We start from the raw sequence: 21,379 nt of genomic DNA, 5'->3' as shown, positions 1-21,379 counted from the left end.
CATCTTTTATTTCCAAAGAACTCTTGCAACCAAGGTAAGACAACAGCTTTCAAAATGCGTTTACAATATGTTTCTTGATTAATCTTTATCCCTTAATCAACAAACACAGGGGATATTTTCCCACTAGCACATATCCCACCCCAAACCACTAGATTGAGGTCTTTGGCACTGTTTAACTGTGCAAGAAGGTCCTGGAGACAAGGTTGTGTTCCAAACTTTCTTAACCTTTGGCATCCCTAAAGAAATCCTTATGCAAGGGATGGGATAAAATATCAGTGAGTTGCGGCCCTGAGCCGAAAATTTTGTGACACGTTTAAAGCTCTGTACTAATTCTAAAGGTAGCCACTTTGAAAATTTGTAAATATATTAGACAAAATAATGTATTCATATTTTTTTGAAGTTTGGTTGTAATATTTTCATTATTATTAAAGTTATGGTGTAATACATGTGTTTAAGTTATTTCTAGTCTCCATGTATTATTGAAAATATAAATATTAAGTTTTAATTAGAAATAAAATGTTAATAAAAAAGTAATTTCATCCAATCACTCTCAAATTGAAAAAAAAAATCAAATAAATAAATATTTTTTTTTAAATTTCTTCTTTTTTTTTACAAAAAAAATTAAGCTATTTGAAGGCAAATACTTAACAAGATCAGTGATGTACTTTTCAGAAACAGACGGGCATTTTTTATGAAGTTAAATTTATTTTTTTAACTGGATTCGGGGGGGGGGGGGGGGGAATTAAAAGCACTGAAACTTTGAATTAAAAAGGAAAAAATAGAAAATTCATAAACTTTGCAACGAATAATGAAATACTTCCTCAAGGTTCAGTTGGGGTGTTTGGAGGAAGCTCCTGAACTTTAATTTGTTTCTTTTTTGACTTTAGATTCAATGTCTGAACTCTGAACAATTGGTTTCAAATACTTTTAATTTCAATATTAGCGGGCTTTTTGTTATTTTTGTTTCTTTTAAATACTCATCGACCACTAACACCCCTCAAGAATTTATTGCCCACTTCAGGAACTAAATTGCCTTCAGGTTGGGAATCACTGATCTAGACTTTCTTAAGTTTTGCTTTTTCTTATCCAAAAACAACATTGAAAACTATTTGTCATTGTAAGTTGTGTTCAGGCAACCGTCCTAACTTTGATTCTTTTTGGTGTTGCTTCATTGTTTCTTATAAATCAGGTTTCTTTTCATTTTTATGAGCCATACTCTTTGATGTTATGACAAAGGGTGTTTGCTAACTTCATGAGCAAACAAGTTATGCATGGAAAAAATCTCTGAATGATCCTATGGTAAAGTTTATTTGTGCACCAGTCTTTCTGGTTAGGGTTTGGGCTTGTATGTTGTCTTTTAGGCTGAAACTAAAGACATGCTGAGTAATTAATGGTTTAAGTTGCACACTATCTTTTATAAACTTCCCTTGTTCTGTTAAACTGCAAACCTGCTCACTTGATAGTTGTAGTGCTTCTGGCCCTTTATTGTACACCCAATCAAATTAATTACTTAGTGCAATGGTTCTCAACCTTTTCACTACTGGATACCACCTGGTACCCTTTCAAATCATAAGCAGACCACTTACAATAGAAAGAGTATTTTCACCACAATTATATTAAGTGAAATGAGATGCTGTCCCTACAACTTCGACTTATTGAGGTTTTACTGTATTGAGGCATTAATCAGTGTAAATGATTCTTTTTCCCAATAAAAGAAAAAAAAAATATTGCATTTGAAATAAATAACAAAAATGTCCTTGTGGAAGTTTTCATCTTAAAATTCTTACATTAGAAATAAATGTTCAATTAGCAAAATATATAAACATTTTAATTTAAGCAGATGCAAATAAAAAATAAATTAAAAAAAAAAACATGAAAATTATTGGTTTTATATAACAAAGTCACATTTATAATCTACATTAAAAAAAAATGAAAGTTTGCAACTTGCAACTAATTGATGATTCATTTATCTTATGGCAATCCTGTTCTTTATTCAATTTTAAACTAATTTTGATAGAACTTTTGCTCCAAAATAAAATTTTTACATTAAATTTCTTTAAATACTACCCCCAAAAAGTATCTCATGCAAGCAATACTCATATATTAAACAATAAAGTATATCCTGTTTTGATATAAATTTTAAATAGTAGGGGAATGTGTGGAGTGAAATAGCAGAACAAAATGAAATGGTTGAATATTTACTTTGTTTTAGTGCCACATTCCTGGTAATATTTTAACTATGTAGTACATTATTTATTCTATTTTAGTCAATAAAAAGTTATCTCTGAATATTCAAGTCAATTTAACAATTTAACAAATTAATACAAGCCATTTTCAAAAATTGATACTCATTTAGCAATATTTTGCAGTTAAGTCAAAAATTAATTTTGTTACTATAAAATGATTAAGTTCTTGTAATTAACATTCTAAATATTGATTGAAACCCACTAATATTTGTTGCAGTATTTATTTATTTAATATTAAACTTATTTCTATTTTAAATATTTTTTACAATTAGTCAAGTACATGTGGAGCAAAGTGGATGGGGCAAAGCGAAATAGTTAATTTTTGCTTATTTGTTCAATCATTTATTAAATCACTTACATATTCATATATTAATTTAATTACATTCCTTCATTTAATAATTCACTTATTTTCTTGTTCATTCACACACACACTATTTTTTTCACTCATTTATTTTTTTATATATTCATTACACTTTCTATTCATTTCTTCATTCATTATTTGATTTACTCATTCATCTGATCAAAAATATCTTTAAATAAAAAATAGAAATTTTATTAGAAGAATGTTTCATTTTTCACTTTGCCCCATGAGAAAAAAGAGTGAAAATTTCCCACTTTTGTTTGAAGGTACAAATTTAGTGCCAAAGTTAAAGATAATGTTTTGTACCAAGCTGCATTATAAGATACAATGTTCTTTCTTTATGTACCGTAATTTGCTACGCAAATTTCCAGTTTGTTTATATTGAAAAAAGTAAGTTAACTATTTATCTTCACCTCGCATCCCCTTCTATTTCTTCAATTTTGAAATTCATTGATTGAGATTTTCAGGGTTGGAGAATTTTACATTTCTCAAATTTCTGGGGATCAAACTTTCCTAGAAGTTCTGTAACTACTTTGAATAAATCAATTTGTCATTCCAAGAATAAGTGTTGTACATAAAGGTGTTTACTACTGGATTTCTGAATATTTTATACTAATAAAAATTTCTTTTAGATCTTGATTCTGGATCCTGGAAAGGTGTACATGCCTAGTTATGTCACTGTAAATCTGGGGGCTGAAGAAAAATCGATTCATATTGTCAATCTGTGCATAAAAGCATTGCAAAAACAATGTGGAAAACTTCATGAATGGAATTTTCCTGCTTCCACCATAAAGAGCTTCAGGTATACTCATGGTGATTTAAAAGTAAAAAAATTAAAAAAAAAAAAAAAAAACACACAAATTGTATGTTTTACCTCTTTGACATAGTTTCATTTTTGAAGATTAATACAATAAAAGTTAATTTACAAATAAGGTACCATATGTTGACATGTATAATTCTTTCACAGCCTATATAAAAGAGATGAAAGATGCCTTCTCCTGTATGTTTACCAGAATTCAGATGATTTTCAAATTTTCCTTCCATCTGGAGCAATGAGAAATCGATTTCATGACTTACTTTTGGAAATGACTGCTGATCAAGATGGAATTATAACTGATCTTAACACAGATGTTGAAGCTGATGTTATTAAGGTGACTAAAACAACTTTCTTAGCTATACAATTTTTCTCAGCTATTATCAAAAACATAATTATTTTCAAGATCTGTAGACTGTGCTTTATGCTGGATGTTTCTTACTCTAAAGCCTAGAGCCAGAATTACTCTAGTATATCCATCTGTACACTTGGAAATAGTTTTCTTATTAGCTTTTTAATTTTTATGATTAAGTTTTATTTTTATGTTTTAAACATAATTGTCAATGTTCTTCTCATAAACATGTATTTGCAGTTTGAATATGAATTGGATAATCAGCAAAAACGTATTGTTTTGGGCAAAGGAACTTATGGTGTTGTGTATGCTGCTATAGATGTGACAACACAGGTTCAAATTGCCATTAAGGAAATTCCAGAAAGAGATATTGGGTAATTGAGTTTTTATAGCTTATAAAGTTTGCAGTCATTTTTATCAATGGTTTTTAGTCTCTTCTTATAATGCTGAAATTATCTTAGTTTTAAAGTAAATAATTATAGTTTTAGCTTTAATATTTGTAGATGCTAAGATTGATTGTTAATAGGGTGAATGTTGAAAGAGTGAAATATAGCACACTAGATTGCTATATGTCCTTTAAATATGTGTATCCTCCTTTCTTTATTCTGACTGTTTTTGCATGACTCTATCTTTAATTCGATTCCTTTCTAAAATATAAACAAGGCTCATATTAGAAGAAACTTTAGTAAAAAAAAAAGGCTAAAAAAATTTTATTATATTGAATTTTGATGTTAATCACAAGCGTGTTGACAACACAACTCACAACTTTTAAATTGATTTGTACTTTTCTTTAGTAGGGGAGAGCGGGGCACAGTGAGACTTGAGGTAGAAAGAAATAAAGATATTTTTTGTAGTTTTAGTTATAATCGGTAAATGATGCTAGGTACCTATGAATCTGCAACAATTGGCCAGGTGAGTTCTGGGATACGAAGTTGTTGTTTGTTTTTGCAATCAAATGATTGTTATTATTTTCTGATATCAGGCAAGCAATGTTTTTTTTTCCCTTGACTCTTGCATGCATTGATTTATAGCATTTTCTTTTATGAATAAAAATTAGCTATTGGATCACTTCAGTTTTCCACCTATGTAGCTAATTATCATTCAAAACATTTAGGATAAACTTTAAATAAATGAATTAAAATGTTACATTGGAAGAAAAACATGGAGTAGGGTACGATGAAACAGTCGTAGGTGTGGCAAGGTGAGACTGTCCCGCTGTGTCCCATCTTGAATTTTGATTCAAAAGGTGTGTTTCTTAAGTTTATTTTATGATTTAAGAGTTTTTTACATCCTGTTCATTTACTTCACACATATTTTTATCTCATCAAAAAGGCTAAACCTCATAAGGCGAAAATAGGGACATTCTCTGACCCCATGAGAAAATCATTTTTAACTAATATTTTGATTCCAAGTGACACTTCAGATAAAGTAGATCATAATAATCTGTATAATATAGGTAAAACTGATACAAAAGAGCATTCTTTCTCTAATGCAGCAGTAAATATTTTCTTATGTTCTTGAGAGTTTTAGAGGATATCCAAAGGTTAAATAAAGAAATGGTTGAGAAATGAAGAAAGAGCTTAAAAAAAATAAAAGTATCATTGCAAAAGTTTAGAAGAAGAAAACACAAAAACTATTGAAATGAAAAATAAAATCCAAAATATAGAAAAAATGTTTAAATTAATTCTGATGAGGTAGAAGAAATTAAATGAGGGATCTGTTTTTTTTTATCAGGTTATGTTGACATGTGAGAAAATATACCTACTGGGTTAGAAAAACTAGATCGTGAGATACTTGAAGGAGACGATTTTCTCACTGAATATGGTATCAAACAATTATTTTTATGATGGAAATGTTCTAAAGGCAGCTGATAACGATAGAGAGTTGTACAATTAGCTTTTTGCGCAAAGTAAAACGGCTTTGAATATTTTTATTTGACCATCTGTACCAGATGTTCCATCGTTCCTAATAAAAGCATTAAAATGTTGTTAACAGCTCCTGTAAAAAGAAACGGCACAAAGCGGAATCGATCTGTTTTGTGGTTAGAAAATTAAATTTTTATTTAAACCTACAATGAAACTTAATCTTTTTTTTTTTCATTATGATTTAATTTTGATTTTAAACATTGAACATATTGGGCATTTATTTGAGCAAAACAGGTTTTAAGAATAGATCCTAGGTAGGCTTTCGTTGATTTTTTTTTTTCTAAATCATAATGTATAACAGCTAGTACTATCTCTTGCAGCAAGACAGAGGAGAGGTTCACTTGCCATTTGTACTGGCTATCTCCAGTTTTTTAAATTTTTACAGTTACATCCCTTTGCTTAGCAACCCCATTATAATGTCTCTCTATGTCTCGTATGCTGTCTCTCTGTGTGTAAAAATAGGTGATTGTGAGATGGATATTTATGTCTCTAGATTCTCTCGCCTTTCCTCAAAATGTTTGAGGGAATTCTTTGATTCAAGCAGAAAATCTTTCACTTTTTTACTGTTTTTGTAGTCACTGATTATGATTGCATTAATAAAGACACATATTTTCTAGTTTTCTTCTGAAATTACTGCTTTTTCACACAACAAAAATGCTTGTGTTATGAAAATTCTTTATTTTTAAAAATTTATGACTATGCTTAAGTTAGAGTTTACAAAAATCAATGGTAAAGAGATTTATTATTTTTTTTAATTCTACTCATTCTACTTTATATTGAATTGATATGTATAAACATTCAATGTTGCAGACCTCTCATGTGTCAATACTTTTCTCCACAGTCAACCTTTTACATAGTACTTTAAGATTGCCTTGTAATTTTCATAAAATCATGGGATTAAATCACTTTAAATAAAAAAAAAAAGTAGCTAATAATTTCTAAGTTTCTTCGATCATAGGTGGCTAACTAAGTGTTTGAACATCCATGACTAGTTAACAGAATGTAGGGGCCTCTGTGGCTCTGAGGGGGAAGCTTTGCTTCAAATGCCAGAGGTTGTAGGCTCGATTCACCTCTGTGTTATTTTTTCCTATCTTTGTACTGTAAATCTTTCTTGGATTTTTTTATATCTTAATAGATTTCCAACCTTTCAAGGCAATGCACTCCATATCTTCATGTTGGTTGTTAATTATGACACTACAACGACAACAGCAGGATGTAATTTTATAAACAATAACACTACTCAACACAAAAATTGTGTGTTGTGCGACCATCTTCTGCACTTATGCATGTCTAACCAAAATAAGCAGAAAATGCACTTATGAATTGCTAGGGACCCACAGCTTTAAATAGGATCCAAACTACTGAGATATGATTGCCGGAAGTGCAATGCCCAATAATGAAATTCTTGCCTTATTCTGATTTCAAACCTAGACTCTTGGCTTAACGGATCATTCCATAAAAATTGCTGATCGTTTTGGTTGCAATTGCACTAGTTAATGTAGTGCTTTTATTTTTCTCATCCTCATGGATACTAAGTTTAGTTTTATGTACGACATCAAATGTACCACATTTTCTGAATTTTGAAACTTATTTTTTAGTGTTGTGCAGCCCCTTCATGAAGAAATTAAACTGCATTCTGAATTACGGCATAAGAACATTGTCCAGTATTTAGGATCTGTAAGTGAAGATGGATACTTTAAAATTTTTATGGAGCGTGTTCCTGGAGGTAAGATTCAAGCATGTCTGCTTACATAAACATGTTATATATAGGAATACATATATAAATACAATATTGGGGGATTAATTTTAAATTTACCAGTAGGGAATGCCATTGCAAAGAATTTGATTGTAGGTGTGGGTGTAACTGGAGGGGGAAGGGAATTCTTTAAAGAATCCGTGATTTTAAGTCATAGTACTTGTCCTAATTTGTTTATGTATAGAAATGTGAACCAACCCCCCACAAATAGAAAGTGCTTGCTCTGCCTCTCAGTCTTGAGTCGATAGTAACAAGCTACAAATGTAAATTTAATTTGAAGATCAGATCTCCAGGAACTTGGACAAGTTATTACGCTTTTTTCTCCTTAAAAATTCTTATTTTCAATGCTTGTTATTTTCGTCAAACAGTTTTGATACCAGCAAAATCTCTGTCAGACTTGATTTATGAATTCTTCTAAGTAGTATGAACGTGGTGGCTCCCCCCCCCCCCCCCCATTTCTGGACGAAGAGACAAATGCGGTTTATGGAAACCAAGTTTTTTCTTATTATTTTTCTTACTCTCACTTAATGTAATGCATATAATTTGTAGCATTTAATGCTGTAAGCAACTCCTTTTATTTGTTCCCTTCCCAAAACTTATTTAAATAAGCAATTTATTTTCTGTGTAATGTAGTTCATATTTGCTGAATTAAGTAACACCTGGAATTTAATCACTTAATTTTCACATCAATATTTCATCATAATTTCTTTTGTGAAATTTATAATTTTAGCGTTAGTTTTTGATGTTGCATAGCAAATTAACTCTTTATTATTGAAATAACTTCCAACTATTGCATTAAATTAAATTTATGCTGTAATTGTCCAGAAATCTTTTAGCATCCTCTTCCAGTTTGATATTTCTTTTATTTTCTCATTAGTAAAGAGTACATAGCATATTAAGAAAAAATGCAAAGTTATTCTTAGTATAAACCCATTTTATTTATTGTATTGATCAACATATCATATAATGCATAATAATAAAAAATCTGCAGACAGGCCCAGGTCTATGTACCCGCAGACCCTGCAGTGCGGGGGGGCCCATGGCACTAAAGAGCCTGCCCGGCCCGCGGCCCTGAGTGGCATATAGAAATCCAGTAGGCAGTCAGGAACCCTGCTGAGTTTTTACAGGGGGTCCCAAAATTTATAGATTCGGACCTATCTGTAAATGTTGTCTGCCAATGTACATTATCTCCAACTTTTTTTTCTTTGTGGCATACCAAAGTATGCTTTCATTGAGATTGATAAAGAAGAAAATAAAAGAGAAATTTGGCTCTGGCAGAAGCAAAATTTGGTAAAACATGCCTAACATTAAAGTAAGACAAACAACGTTAAAAAAGAGCACAAATTTTTATTTATCTTATTTATCTTATGCCTAACATTGTCTGATATAATAATTTTAGCTGTTTTTTGAGTCAGAATCTAAAATCTGCAAGAGTTTAAGTCTCAAGCATTTTAGATTTTGGGTCCTATACTGTAGATTGACGTTTTTTGAGTTGAGATTTTTCTTTGATTCTCTTTTTATACCATTTTTCATCATAGGCAGTTTATCTCAATTACTACAAAGCAGATGGGGACCATTAAAAGATAATGAAGTGACTATATCTTATTATACTAAGCAAATTTTAGAAGGTTTGAAATACTTAGTAAGTATAAAATTGCTTCATTTCTATACTTTTTGTATTTTTTGTAATAATTTTGTTATTTTAGTGTTTTACTTCTTCATATTTATAGTGGTAATTTGGTTACTTCAATCAGTATGCTACTACAGTAATACCTCCGAATAGCAGATAATCAAATAATCAGAAGTGTTCTCTATTATTGGGAGGTTTCTGCTATTAGGGTTCACTTTGAGAGATTTGCTTTTTGAGCTTATAGCAATTAATTTAACAGATAAGTACAATGTGTTACTTAAAGATGAACTTGTATTATTGTGCTCGAAAAGTGCTCAATAATTAACTGTATTTCACTTTCAAAGTGTAACTTATCATTTTGTCTTGCTAGTTAGCATAAAAAAGCAGTAATGTACATTAGATAAGAGTAAATTTTAAAAAAACTGAAATTTTCATTTAACAGATTTTGCCTTTTCTATCATAAGAAATTTGTTTCTTGATATAAATTTTTAAGTTGTATGTATCTCTTTGTCTCCTATCCCCCCACCCGCAAAAAAAAATAAAAATTAAAAAAAGACGTTTTACTGCATGTAGTTACAAAAACTCACTGATCTTCCAGGCATTATGTCCTTTCAGTGGCATTCCATTCGTATCATGATCTGTAAGAGAAAACTGATCAATTGTGCTTCTAGGAATAAAACTCGTAACATTCAACCATACAACTGTGACATTTTCCTAATATCACCTGTCCTTTAAAAATCCTGAAAATTTTCAGAATTTGGGCAAACACATTATGAGCTTTTCTGCTCCAGAACATCATTTTAATTTTTTAATATCAATACTTTCAGATGTCACTTTAGCTAGTACTTTTGTACTAAACTGAATCACGTTGTTTTTAGTAAAGCTACATGGGAGCTTTTTTTGTCAAGCAACTGCAATGGAAATATATCTCAAAACTGATTTGAGCTGTGATATAAATTAGAAGAGTAGAAAAGTAGAGGTAGAGCTGAAAATCTGAAAATCAGGATGAAAAAACAGTTTTATAAAATCACTTTGTATATTGTTAGACTGTTCAAAGTGTTTGCTATTCAGAGTTAATTATATGGAACAACCTATATTAAGGGACTGGGACTCATGGAAATGTCTGCAAATTTGAGATTGTCCATCAAAAGAGGTTTTACTATAGATGGACAGATTTTGTGGGATTAGTAACATCATGGATAGTTCAAAATTTACATGCAAGTTTTCATTCCCAAGAATGAGTTTCCAAGCCCCTGGGGAATGCACTTTGTCTTCAAATGGTGATGAGAAATTATACATTTCTATTATGAACAAGCAAATTTTGGAAAGTATTAATGTAAATGTTTCCTTTTGCTTCCACTTTTGCTGTAGCTTAAGATTCATAAAAAATATTAGTACAGTGGAACCTCTTTTTTACATTGTCTGTTTAATATATTATCCCACTTAAAACGTTATTTTCTGCTGGTCTCAAAAAATTGCTTAATTGAAAATGTTGAAATATTCCGTATTTTACGTTACCCGTTTTCTGAAAATCTGCTCATACATTTTTTTACAAGTAAATCAAAATCATTTTTTTTCTACAAGACTGACTAAAACTTTTTTTTTCTTTAATTGATTTTCCTTCCCAAGATATTTTTGTCATAGTTGTTTAAAACCACTCTGGCAGTATTTTTGTTTTGTCTTATTCTCTTTTATTTTTGTGAGAGGGGTTCAGTCATCTGATCAAGAGTATCGTTGGTTCAATGCTACATCATAACACACAGACAGTAGACATTTAGAATTATATTTTTTTGAAAAAGTTTTTAAAAGCGGAAAACTTCTTAACGGCTTTAAGAGGAGAAGATATTGGAAAAAATCTCATAGACAGAGAAATAACATCCAAAAAGAGTACTATCTAATTTTAAAAATAACTGATTGATCTTGGTTATCTTCAATGCATTTTGTCACTAAGCCTATTATTTTAAAGTCATGTGTAATTTATGGAAAGTATTGAAGTATAAAATTTTCAAAAAGAGAAATTAACAAAAATAAATAATATTTTGTTTGTATTTTTAATCTCTTTTGAATCGAAGCATCACTTTGAGGAATCATTCTTGCATTTTAAAAAATGACTAAATATCTTGCAATACGTTATAACACCTCTCGTTATAGCGACCAATTTCATTTGGAGGACAGGGGCGATTATAACCAGTGTCAACTGTATTCAGTTTCAGAAGAACTTGTTTGCCCATTGGAAAAGAATAATTTTGTAATTCAGCATTGTTTGATTGGCTTTCTTAGATGACTTTTTTGTAGCAATACATTGGTTGTTTAGTATCATAGTATTCTCATTCTTGTGTGTAACCATGTTACTATAATAGTAAATACTATTACAAAAAAATTACTGCATAAATTATTGCTTGTTCGTATTCTGTTTTATTTTTCCCTAAGAAATCATTTTAATTTATTGAATTTAAAAAAATTTAAGAAATTTAATTTCCATGTTTTTTTATACGGCGCTACATCAAAACAATCACTAATATGCTTCACATATAATCTGTAAAAACATTTCAAATAATTTAGAAGATAGTTCACTAAATCTCAACTTATAAATTTTAAATATATGTGCATTAAATAATGCTGGATATAAAACAAAATACAGTTCTGTTTATTTGTACAATTGCAGCTTTAAAACTTGTAAATTGTTTAATATACCCAATTTTGACTCATCTGTGAATAATTTGGTATTAACTTTAATGACAGTAGTATTTATTTTTAACTTTTCTAAAATTTGTATTTGAGCTTTAAAGGAAATGTTTAATAATCTAAAATACAAATGTTTGTTTACTTCGACTCAAAAAAAGATGGAGATTCTCTTCATGCTTGATGAATTTTTTTTATGTAGTGTGTATTGTAGTCAAGCTAATAATTTCTAAAATACTAGATAACAAACTCATTCATTCCACCATCAACTACCTCTTAGAAAAACACAACTTTAGATATATGTATTTTTGAAAACATCTTAACATATAAAATTGATTGAAGAAAGTTTATTGACTATGGAATAAAACGTGGCTTCATACCATGACAGTGGTCATGGCACATGTTTTATGTATAGCCTGGAGCAAAGGAGAGTCAGAGGGGACATGATTCAGTTATTTAAATTTATCAAAATGAAAGATATTAATGGATTAAATTTTTTTGCACGGAAAGCGGGACAATGGTCATTGTTTTAAGCTATCTAAATCTCAGGCTAACTTGTAAATCAGGAAAAACTACTACTTTAGTAGGGTCTTGGGCACTTGGAACAGCTTACCAGAAGAGGCAGTAATGAGCAAGGGGTGGATAGCTTTAAGAGGGCCATTGATCTTCATTGAGGACTAATTAATTGACTAGGACCAGCCTAACTGGGCCCAGAGCCTGTTGCTGGTCGTCACATTTGTATTTGTATAACCAAAAATGCTATTAAGAGATTCTAAATCACTGTCAAGAAAAATGTTTTTCTCAAATTAGGTTACAAATTTTATCTCCTTTGTGTTTTTCTCAACAAGTAATTTCACTTCTGTCATTTCAAAAGAATTTTCAAGTTGTGACATTTTCTTAATGACCATCTCTTTCAGCATGATCAAAAAATTGTTCATCGTGACATCAAAGGTGATAATGTCCTTGTGAATACTTACAATGGAGTGGTTAAGATATCAGATTTTGGAACTTCGAAACGATTGGCTGGAATTAATCCTGCAACACAAACCTTTGCAGGTAAATTCACAAATTACTTAGAATTAATTATATTTTTATAAATGAAAATTAATTTATTCAATTTGCAGAAGCATATAATAATAATATGTCTTTTTTCTAAACTTACCAGCAACTGAGAAATCTATCAAAATATCCATATCCTAAAGAAATCAACATGAAATTGACACATGAGCATGATGTTGTTCAAGGGAGATATCTGAGTGCTAAGAGCTGAATGCATCAAATACTTGAAAAAAACGATGTTAAGATAAATCATGCGGTGCTGCAGTTCTGCATATTCACTATCCTATTCAAATGAAAATGGGCTTTATTTCCCCGTAAAATCTTTCATGGGAAGGCATTATCCACATCCACTCACACTATATAAGTTAGAGCAAAATCTAATCTCTGCTGCACTTCACTTGGTAATAATTTCTGATAATGACTAATTTTATAAGGATAAAATTGAATTTCTTTTCTGAGGGGGAGGATTTTGGACCTGCTTCGGGAGTTCCGATGACTCCACAATTGCAGTGGCAATTTCTTCTTGTATGGAAAAAGGTACTGGCTTCCGTTCCCTTTCACATATTACAATATGTGATCCAGTCTCCTCGAAATCATTTTTAACCATTCTTCTCACTCCACACTGAGTCAAAGGACCTTTCCCTTTATGCATTCCTTTCGTTTTCTTAAATTCACATAAAGCAGACTCTGCGTTTGAGCTGTTATGTAAAATAGCTTTAAAATCAAAGCGCGATCTGGCAAACCGAGAGTCGTCTTGTACCACGTTAATAGCAGAAACGACTGCTCCTTTAACTTGCTGGTGATTACTACACTGTCAGTGCCATCTTTTAAAGACTGCAGCGCCATCTATCTATGATTGTAGCAACTATTTTTTTTTATTGTACCATCCTTCTTCCACTACCTTCAAGATTAGTAAGTGTTTCAATTTTAGTTGCAATTGAATGATTCCTTCAAGCTACACAGACGTTTGTGTTCGGGAACATGGGGCAAAGTGAATAATAGAGATAGAGGAACATGAGGCAAAGTGAAATAGCAGGGCTAAGTGAAATGGTGAAATATTTACTCAACTTTTAGCTCCACCTATCTGGTATTATTTTAACAATGTAGTACCATATGTAGTCTAATCTAGTCAAGGAAAAAATATCGCCAAAGATTAAAGCATTTGGTAACAGGAATTTTTTTTTTAAATGACACTCATATTGCAATATTTTGTTGTAGGTCAAAAATTATTTTTGTTACTATAAAATGAAGTTCTTGATATTAACATTTTAAATATTAATTGAGACCTCCTAATATTCAATGCAGTATTTAGTTAATATTAAGATTGCTTGTGTTTAAATACATTGTACAATTAGTGAAGTACATACGGGGTAAAGTGAGATAGGTTTCATTTGCTCACTCAATCATTTAATATAAATCACTTAAGTTTTCTTCTATTAAGTAATTCATTTATATTCTTTAATTTAGTAATTCACCTATATTTATTCATTCCTTCACTTATTTTCTTATTCCCTCATTCTTTTACTTCATAATTTATTTTTCTTCATTTATTAATTGTTTTATTCATTTGATTATTTGTTTATTGTTTCATTATCTCTTCATTTATGCATTTAACCTTTTATTTACTGATCTTTTGATCAAAAGTATGTTTTACAATCGAATAAAAAATATTTCATTTGAAAAATATTTTATTTTCACTTTGCCCCATGAAAAAAAAAGGTAAAACAAAAAGGTTTTTGAAGACTCAAATTTACTGCCAAAAATAAAAAATACTATTTCAATGCACGTTTTATTATAAAATACAATGTTCTTTCTTTGTGTACTGTAATTTTCCAAACAAATATCCGATTTGTTCATTTTGAAAAAACACACACAGTCCAACAAAGCCCAGGCACCGGTATGCCTGAGCAACTTTTAAAAATATCCTACTGACTAGTGTTTTTCCAAACAGGAATCATTCAGAGTATACTGAATTTCCTATAAACTCTAAGAAGTAGTTTGTCTGGAACCTAAAAAACTTTCCTGTCGCTTAACAATTAAAATGTTTTTGTCTGTCTCAGTGAGTATGTATATTATTTGTCCATTCAATTAAATTAATGTTGTGCATGATTTAAAATTCACCTATGCTTCATGTTTGTCAGATTAAATTTCAAGCAAGTGGATACAATTTTAGTGAATCTCATTGAAAACATTTTTTTAAATCTGTAATTCTCTTTTTTTAAATTAGCTGATTTTATCAGGAAACCTACATGATTGAATAACAAAAGTCTTCTGTAACAATATGATAAGTGAAAATTTGTTTTTTAATGCTTTATTATATTATTTATGTTTTATCTATGCGTTAATATGTGAAAAATGCTCATCATTTAATAATTTTACAAATGCTAGGAACCCTGCAATACATGGCTCCGGAAGTCATTGACAAAGGGCAGCGTGGTTATGGAGCTCCAGTATGTATAATTTTTATAAAAAAGATATATTATTCAGTTTGGGGTAGAAGGTTTCATTAATCTAAAACTAATGAACCAAAATACTGCTTTTTTGATTTTAGTTTTGGGATTAGTTTGTTGTAGTTATTATTGTATAATCTCGTATATACAGACTAATGGGGACCAAAGGCAATCCAGATAGTCCGGTTATTATCAGTAACATGTAAAACAATCCTTATGATAAAAAACCATGTCTTGTAACAAAATTGCATAAAACTATTTACAAGATGTTTATAAGTATATAACTATTGACTGGACAAAAATTGGTCCAATTTTTCCTCTCAAACACATGTGGCATTTAAATGCAGCATGGTTCATGCAAAAATATTATCAATAAAAGTTCATCTTTAGTGGTGTCTGACTCACACTTATAATTATGTTCTTGCTTATCGACGTTAGCATAAAATTTTTAAAAGAGCTACGAATTTGGTCCGAATAACTGCGGTTCAACTATTCTTTTCTTCTTTGAGCATTTATCTTAAAAAATTTAATTTATCCCAAAATTTTTGCTGAATTTAAATGGTTTTTAACCTAAAACAATATTTTTCGGTAACTATTATTTCATCCTGTGTTTTAAACAAACATTACTCGGATGTTTTGCAACCTCTAATGTTTACTAAGTTTCTAAATGAGTACAAATGAATTGAATATGCCTATGTAAAAATTTTTAATTTATATTTATTTATACTTATACAAAAGTGTAGCATGAATTGAAAGTGCTTGAACCCTGCCTATGGCTTATGAGAATGAACCCAACATCTTTCTTGTGCTATATAGCAATCTTAATGTCTAAATGTATGCATGAAATATTACTACCTGTAAAAAAATTACTAAAAATGTGATTAAAAATTTTAGGCTGATATTTGGTCCCTTGGGTGTACTGTTGTTGAAATGGCTACTGGTAAGCCTCCATTTGGGGAAGTAAGTAATTTATGCCTTTTATGTTTAGATTTAAAAAATATCATTTGAGTTATTTTCATTGTTTGAAATAAATAGCTCAATACACTATCACTAAAAGTATATGTACCAAGAAGAAATTGTGCTACAACCAAGAAACTTGGCAGGAATGTACGCTGTTAAGACATATGCAAATGATTTGAATTTTGTCGCATTCAGACAAAAATAAGCATTCTAAACTTTAGCGAGATGCGCAGCTAGAAAAGATTTAAAAAGTGATATCTTGTACTGTAAGGCTATTCAAATGAAACTGTCGACTTGCATGGCCCCTATCTTGACTAGGATAGCTTTTTAGAGGTAATCAGTGTCAGTACCAACAGTTGTTGGACTTTGAGAAAGGGCATGCAATAGATCTCAAAGAAGCAGGTTGGTTGTACTGCCACCTTGATCAGAACCGCAAGTTAGCTGCTTAGTGTTGATGACAATGAGGGTTGACAATGGAGGGTTAGGGAGTCTCAAAAGCACAAATGAGTGCAACGATTGCACAGTCATAAAAGGGGTGAGGGTCGTCTTCTGTACCAAAAATATCGCTGACATCAGTTCGACAGCATTTAACATTTCGAGTCCAATGGTAGTATCAACAAAAACCATTTAGAGAAGACAAAATTACCAGTATCGCAAGCCATCGTCTATTATGATGCCTACCTCTAACCTAACGTCATAGGTAGCATTGTTTGAATTTTCACCGCACTTGCCCCGCAGAATTCTGACTGACAGGAGGCATGTGAACCTCAACAATTAGTCCTGATTCAGTCTGAGTGCTCATGACTTTCTCACGCATGTGGAAGCAGCTAGGCCTGTGCTCCAATTTCATTTGTTATGGATTGGCATACGGCAATTACACAAGGTGTGCTAGTGTGGGGAACAATATGTTGGGTCAAACAACTACCTGTAATCATCCTTATAGGCACTATGATTGCTTGTAGTTATGAGAACAACATTTTTGTGCTAGTTGCACTGCCTATACTATCAAGTTGCTCATGTGCCATTTATTTGCAAGACGGCATTCTTCCACAAATTTCAGGATTCTTGTAATAATGTAATAATGTTTTTAAGGAAAGAAAGTGCTCCCCCTTATGGCCTTCTAGATCATCAGACCACTCGGCAACTGCCGTCGTCACAGAATACTGGTTAATTAGTTGCCCAAGTGCAAAGATTACGACATGATCTTCCGTTGGGGTCATTAGTGACCTACTTTATTCCATGTCACTCCATGTTTTGACTTGCATAACTGCCTGAAAAGACTATACTACTAACAGTTTTGTAACCTTTGGTTGTATCATGACTTCTTAATAAAAAGATCTTTTGATCTGAATTTCTAATATATATATATATATATATATATATATATAGATTGTTGAATTTTTTTCTATTTGTAAAATTCCCATAAGTATTCTTCCTATTTTGAATGGTGTAGTTTATTCTAAAAGTGATTCTCCTAGTAGTATGTCAGAGCAGAATGAATGAAAATCATCATAGGAATTCTATTGGTTGTTTTGCCTATTTGGTTAATAGAGTTTTCCCTGACATAACATATCCAATAACATTTTTTTCCCCAATTTCAATCTAATCCAGGAATCAAACATTGGCATACTTAACTTTGTTTTCTTGGATAGGTTTAGTATACTAAAAAGTTTAAATTTTAATTCACACATGTTTTGTGCTTTAAGTTTCGATATTATTCAGATTCTGTTTGAGCAACAAATGGAGAGGATAGTTTCAATTGGAAGTTATATTGTTTTGTTGGATAACATGCCTATCATGTGAAAGATATTTAAGCATGAATGTGTTACTCTTTTTACTATGGAAGCTTAGTATGTCACATTCACTGAGGCTGCTAAACACTTTGTGAATCATGAGAATCTTAACTAATGATAAATTGAATTTAAGTTTGAAAGTTTTGAATGCATATTGTGATAGCATTACAGCTATTGATTTTCCCAAAAGTCCTATACATAATCAGCGAAGTAAATATATAGACATAAAATATCATTTTTGAGAAATTTGGTAAATGAAAAATTATTTGAATTGGAATATGTAAATTCAAAATTTAATTTAGCAAATGCATTGAAAAAACTATATGCAACATTTTTGTGGCATTGTTTTTGGTTGAATTGTATAACTAAATTTATATCTTTAAAATTATTGTATATTTTGGGTGCATAGCTTTTTTAAAATTCAGATAGTTTTATTAATTATCAATATATGACTCAATATTTAATTGACTTTTCTATTATAAATTTGAATTTGTTTATGTAATTTTTTTTATTGTTGTTCTCAAACTTTGTGGTCCTCCTGATATTCCTGATAAAAATATTTTTCCCTGATATTTCTCCTTAAAAAAATGCATTATATTCCAGTATATAATCTGCGGATTATCGTTTAAAAAAGTGTAGTGTTAATGAGGTGCAGATTATAGGCTGCCACGGATTATCTTATCTTTTTTCTCAACAACAACGCATTGAACCTCAATGTTTACAGTAGGATTCACCAAGAGACCATTATCCCTGCCTGTATGTTGTTTATTTTTCATTGCTTGAATGTCTTTCACTGCCTATAGGTTTTTTTTGCATAGCTTGAATGTTCCTCTTATGTAGTTCAGGCTATGTAAAATGAATAACATACAGTTATAGACAAAGCCTTCATTTGCACAAGAGTAGACCATTTGCTTCTTTGTCTTGACTCTGTCTGTAAGTAACTAGGGTACTATAATCACAATTTCAAGAAGAAATCATTATTCTTTAGGTTAATTTTGATTATATCTTTAAAGTTATTTCTTCTTCACATTTTTAATTTAGTTGCTCAAATTGTACGTAAAATAAAAACTGCATTTTTTTTCATTGTATTATCCGTGGATTATACAAAGATTTCTTTTTCTTCAGGCCAATTTTAGGACGTGCAGATAATCCGCAGGAAAATGCGGTAGTTAATTGGATTATTTTCTTTGAAGTAGTTTCAAACAGTGCCAAAAAAAATTAATTTTGACAGAAAGCAAGGACGGATACCCTTGAGGGACCCTGCACTAGCAGATTGTTGAAATTGAAGTTCTAAAACGCAAGTGTAGGCTATCTTTGACGACGGTAATGAAAGGAATGGGGTTCGACTCTCTCTCCTGGAAACTTTTCGGAATAGAAGTTTAAAAAAGGCAACTTCAGAAGATGTTTGGTGATGTTAAGAGGAAGAGTTTGGAGGCCTTTTGTAGGGTATTTTGCAAAATTCAAGTCTTAAAGACACGGTTGTAGACATCTCAGGCAGTGTTATTTGGTTGAAAGAATGGGTTCAGTGACTTTCTCCCGGTATTTTTTTGAAAAAAAAGTTTCAAAAAATCGCAATTTTAGACAAACTTCGATCATATGTTAGGAGAAGGGTTGTTCCAAACTTTCTCCCGGAATCACTACAAAATTGAAATTCTGAAACGCAATTTTAAAAAACCTCTTTCAGTTGAAAAAGAAAGGAATAGGTTCGGGGAATCTATAACTATATTTTAGTTTTGTATATAAATTATGTGGCAACCCCTCCCCCCCCCCAGCATTTGCAAATCAGATATGTAGTAAGAAGTAAGTTAAACTGTCAACTGCCCTCTCCTTGAACTGGATCCATCCTTGTCAGAAAGGGTCTTGAATTTATAATGAATAAATGCTTCGCTGAAAATTGTCAGGCCATGTTTGAGATTTTAATCACTTTGCATCCTTGGAATGTTTTAAGTATTTTAACAGTTAGAAGTTATTTTAATATGTGCTACACTAAATTAACTTATTTTATTTGTAATTTGAATAATTCATTTATATTTTTTCTTAAGTTTGAGCAATTATCAAATTATTTGATTGTTTAATTTACTTTTTTGTATAAAACCATATTGCAAAGGCTTTTTTTTTCATTGTGTTTTAACTTTATTTCAATGTGTGCTAATATTTATATTGCAGTAGTATGTGGTATAAACCAGGGCTGCGGAGTCGGAAGGAAAATGGCCGACTCCGACCCCGACTCCGACTCCTGGATTTTGAAACGCCCGACTCCGACTCCAACTCCGACTCCGACTCCGGATTTTTGAAAAAAAATTTAATTGTATTTTTTCAACTCGCTCTCTCCCTTCATGGGAAGGGGGAAAACCTCTAAACAAAAATTGAAATATTAATTCCTTTTCATGAAAATTTCGCATTTTGTTTTTTATTGTAAACCCAAGACGCATACAACGTTAGAAATTCAATTTAAAAATCAAATTTTTCAATAGTTACGAGTAAAAAAGTGAGATGACTTAAAAATCCCTTTTAAAAAATTTGAAAAGGATTATCTGTAATTTTCCCCCTTTTAATGTTTAACAAATAGATATTGATCAAATCGTGTGCTTTCAATTTTTGAAAGCTGTAACTTAAGAGAAAAAAAGCTTTTTTTCTAAATCTAAGTTCTTGAGAGGGGGTGGTTTGCCCCGGGTGACACCCATCTGGTAGATGACACCCAAAGTTAATTTCAGACTTTATAAAAAATATAAATATTTTAATCCTGAAAATTTTCACGAATATATTTTAAATTATATTTTATCAACAAAATTTCAACGAAAATAGGGCACATATACGTCAGGAGCTAATTTTACACAAAATGCGGCGGCATACAAATTTATACGAATAGCTTTTACTATATCTATATTTCTTCTTCGCTAAATTTTTAATTTAAATTTTATTGGCTGCTTTAGAATTCATCTTAATATGAAGATTTTAAGATTAACTGCAATTATTGAGTGTTGTAATCAAGAAATCATTTACATTTATTTTGTTCCATACTTTTTAGCGAGAACCAAGCTTATAGAAATAGTCTTAATAAAGAAAGAAACATTAGATAATTTCATTGAATCTTTTGGATTCGTGCTTTCGTGCCAGAACTTCTTTGAAGTTGCCGATCACCCTTAAACGTTTCAACCTTAGCTACGGGACTTGACAGACTAATTTGTTACGTTTCTTTTACTATTTTATAACTGAGATCGAACAAAACACTGTATTTCTATTTTTATTTGCAAGTGATTACTTGAAAATGTTAGGCAACAAAACCGTTTGCTGACAGTTGCTACTAGTTAAGTTAAAAAGCAAGCAAATTAGGGGACGGCTACAGAAAGT

At 30.8% G+C, this 21,379-nt stretch overlaps 1 protein-coding gene across 4 annotated transcripts in view; it reads left to right on the top strand.

Annotated features, from left to right (window-relative positions):
- LOC129231457 (mitogen-activated protein kinase kinase kinase 15-like) overlaps nt 1-21,379 on the top strand; it is a 132,480-nt gene that overhangs the window by 46,948 nt on the left and 64,153 nt on the right. For all 4 annotated transcript variants that reach the window (XM_054865780.1, XM_054865779.1, XM_054865778.1 and 1 more), the window contains exons 14-21: nt 3,240-3,409; nt 3,575-3,758; nt 4,014-4,147; nt 7,297-7,424; nt 8,993-9,096; nt 12,684-12,822; nt 15,214-15,275; nt 16,170-16,235. In XM_054865780.1, coding sequence (XP_054721755.1) covers nt 3,240-3,409; nt 3,575-3,758; nt 4,014-4,147; nt 7,297-7,424; nt 8,993-9,096; nt 12,684-12,822; nt 15,214-15,275; nt 16,170-16,235 — 987 coding nt within the window. The remainder of the gene's footprint in view (nt 1-3,239; nt 3,410-3,574; nt 3,759-4,013; nt 4,148-7,296; nt 7,425-8,992; nt 9,097-12,683; nt 12,823-15,213; nt 15,276-16,169; nt 16,236-21,379) is intronic.

Source organism: Uloborus diversus, chromosome 10 (genome assembly GCF_026930045.1).
Source record: "Uloborus diversus isolate 005 chromosome 10, Udiv.v.3.1, whole genome shotgun sequence".
NCBI classification, from domain to species: Eukaryota; Metazoa; Arthropoda; class Arachnida; order Araneae; family Uloboridae; genus Uloborus; species Uloborus diversus.
Note: the sequence above shows the minus strand (reverse complement) of the source record. Positions and strands in the feature narration are given on the sequence as shown.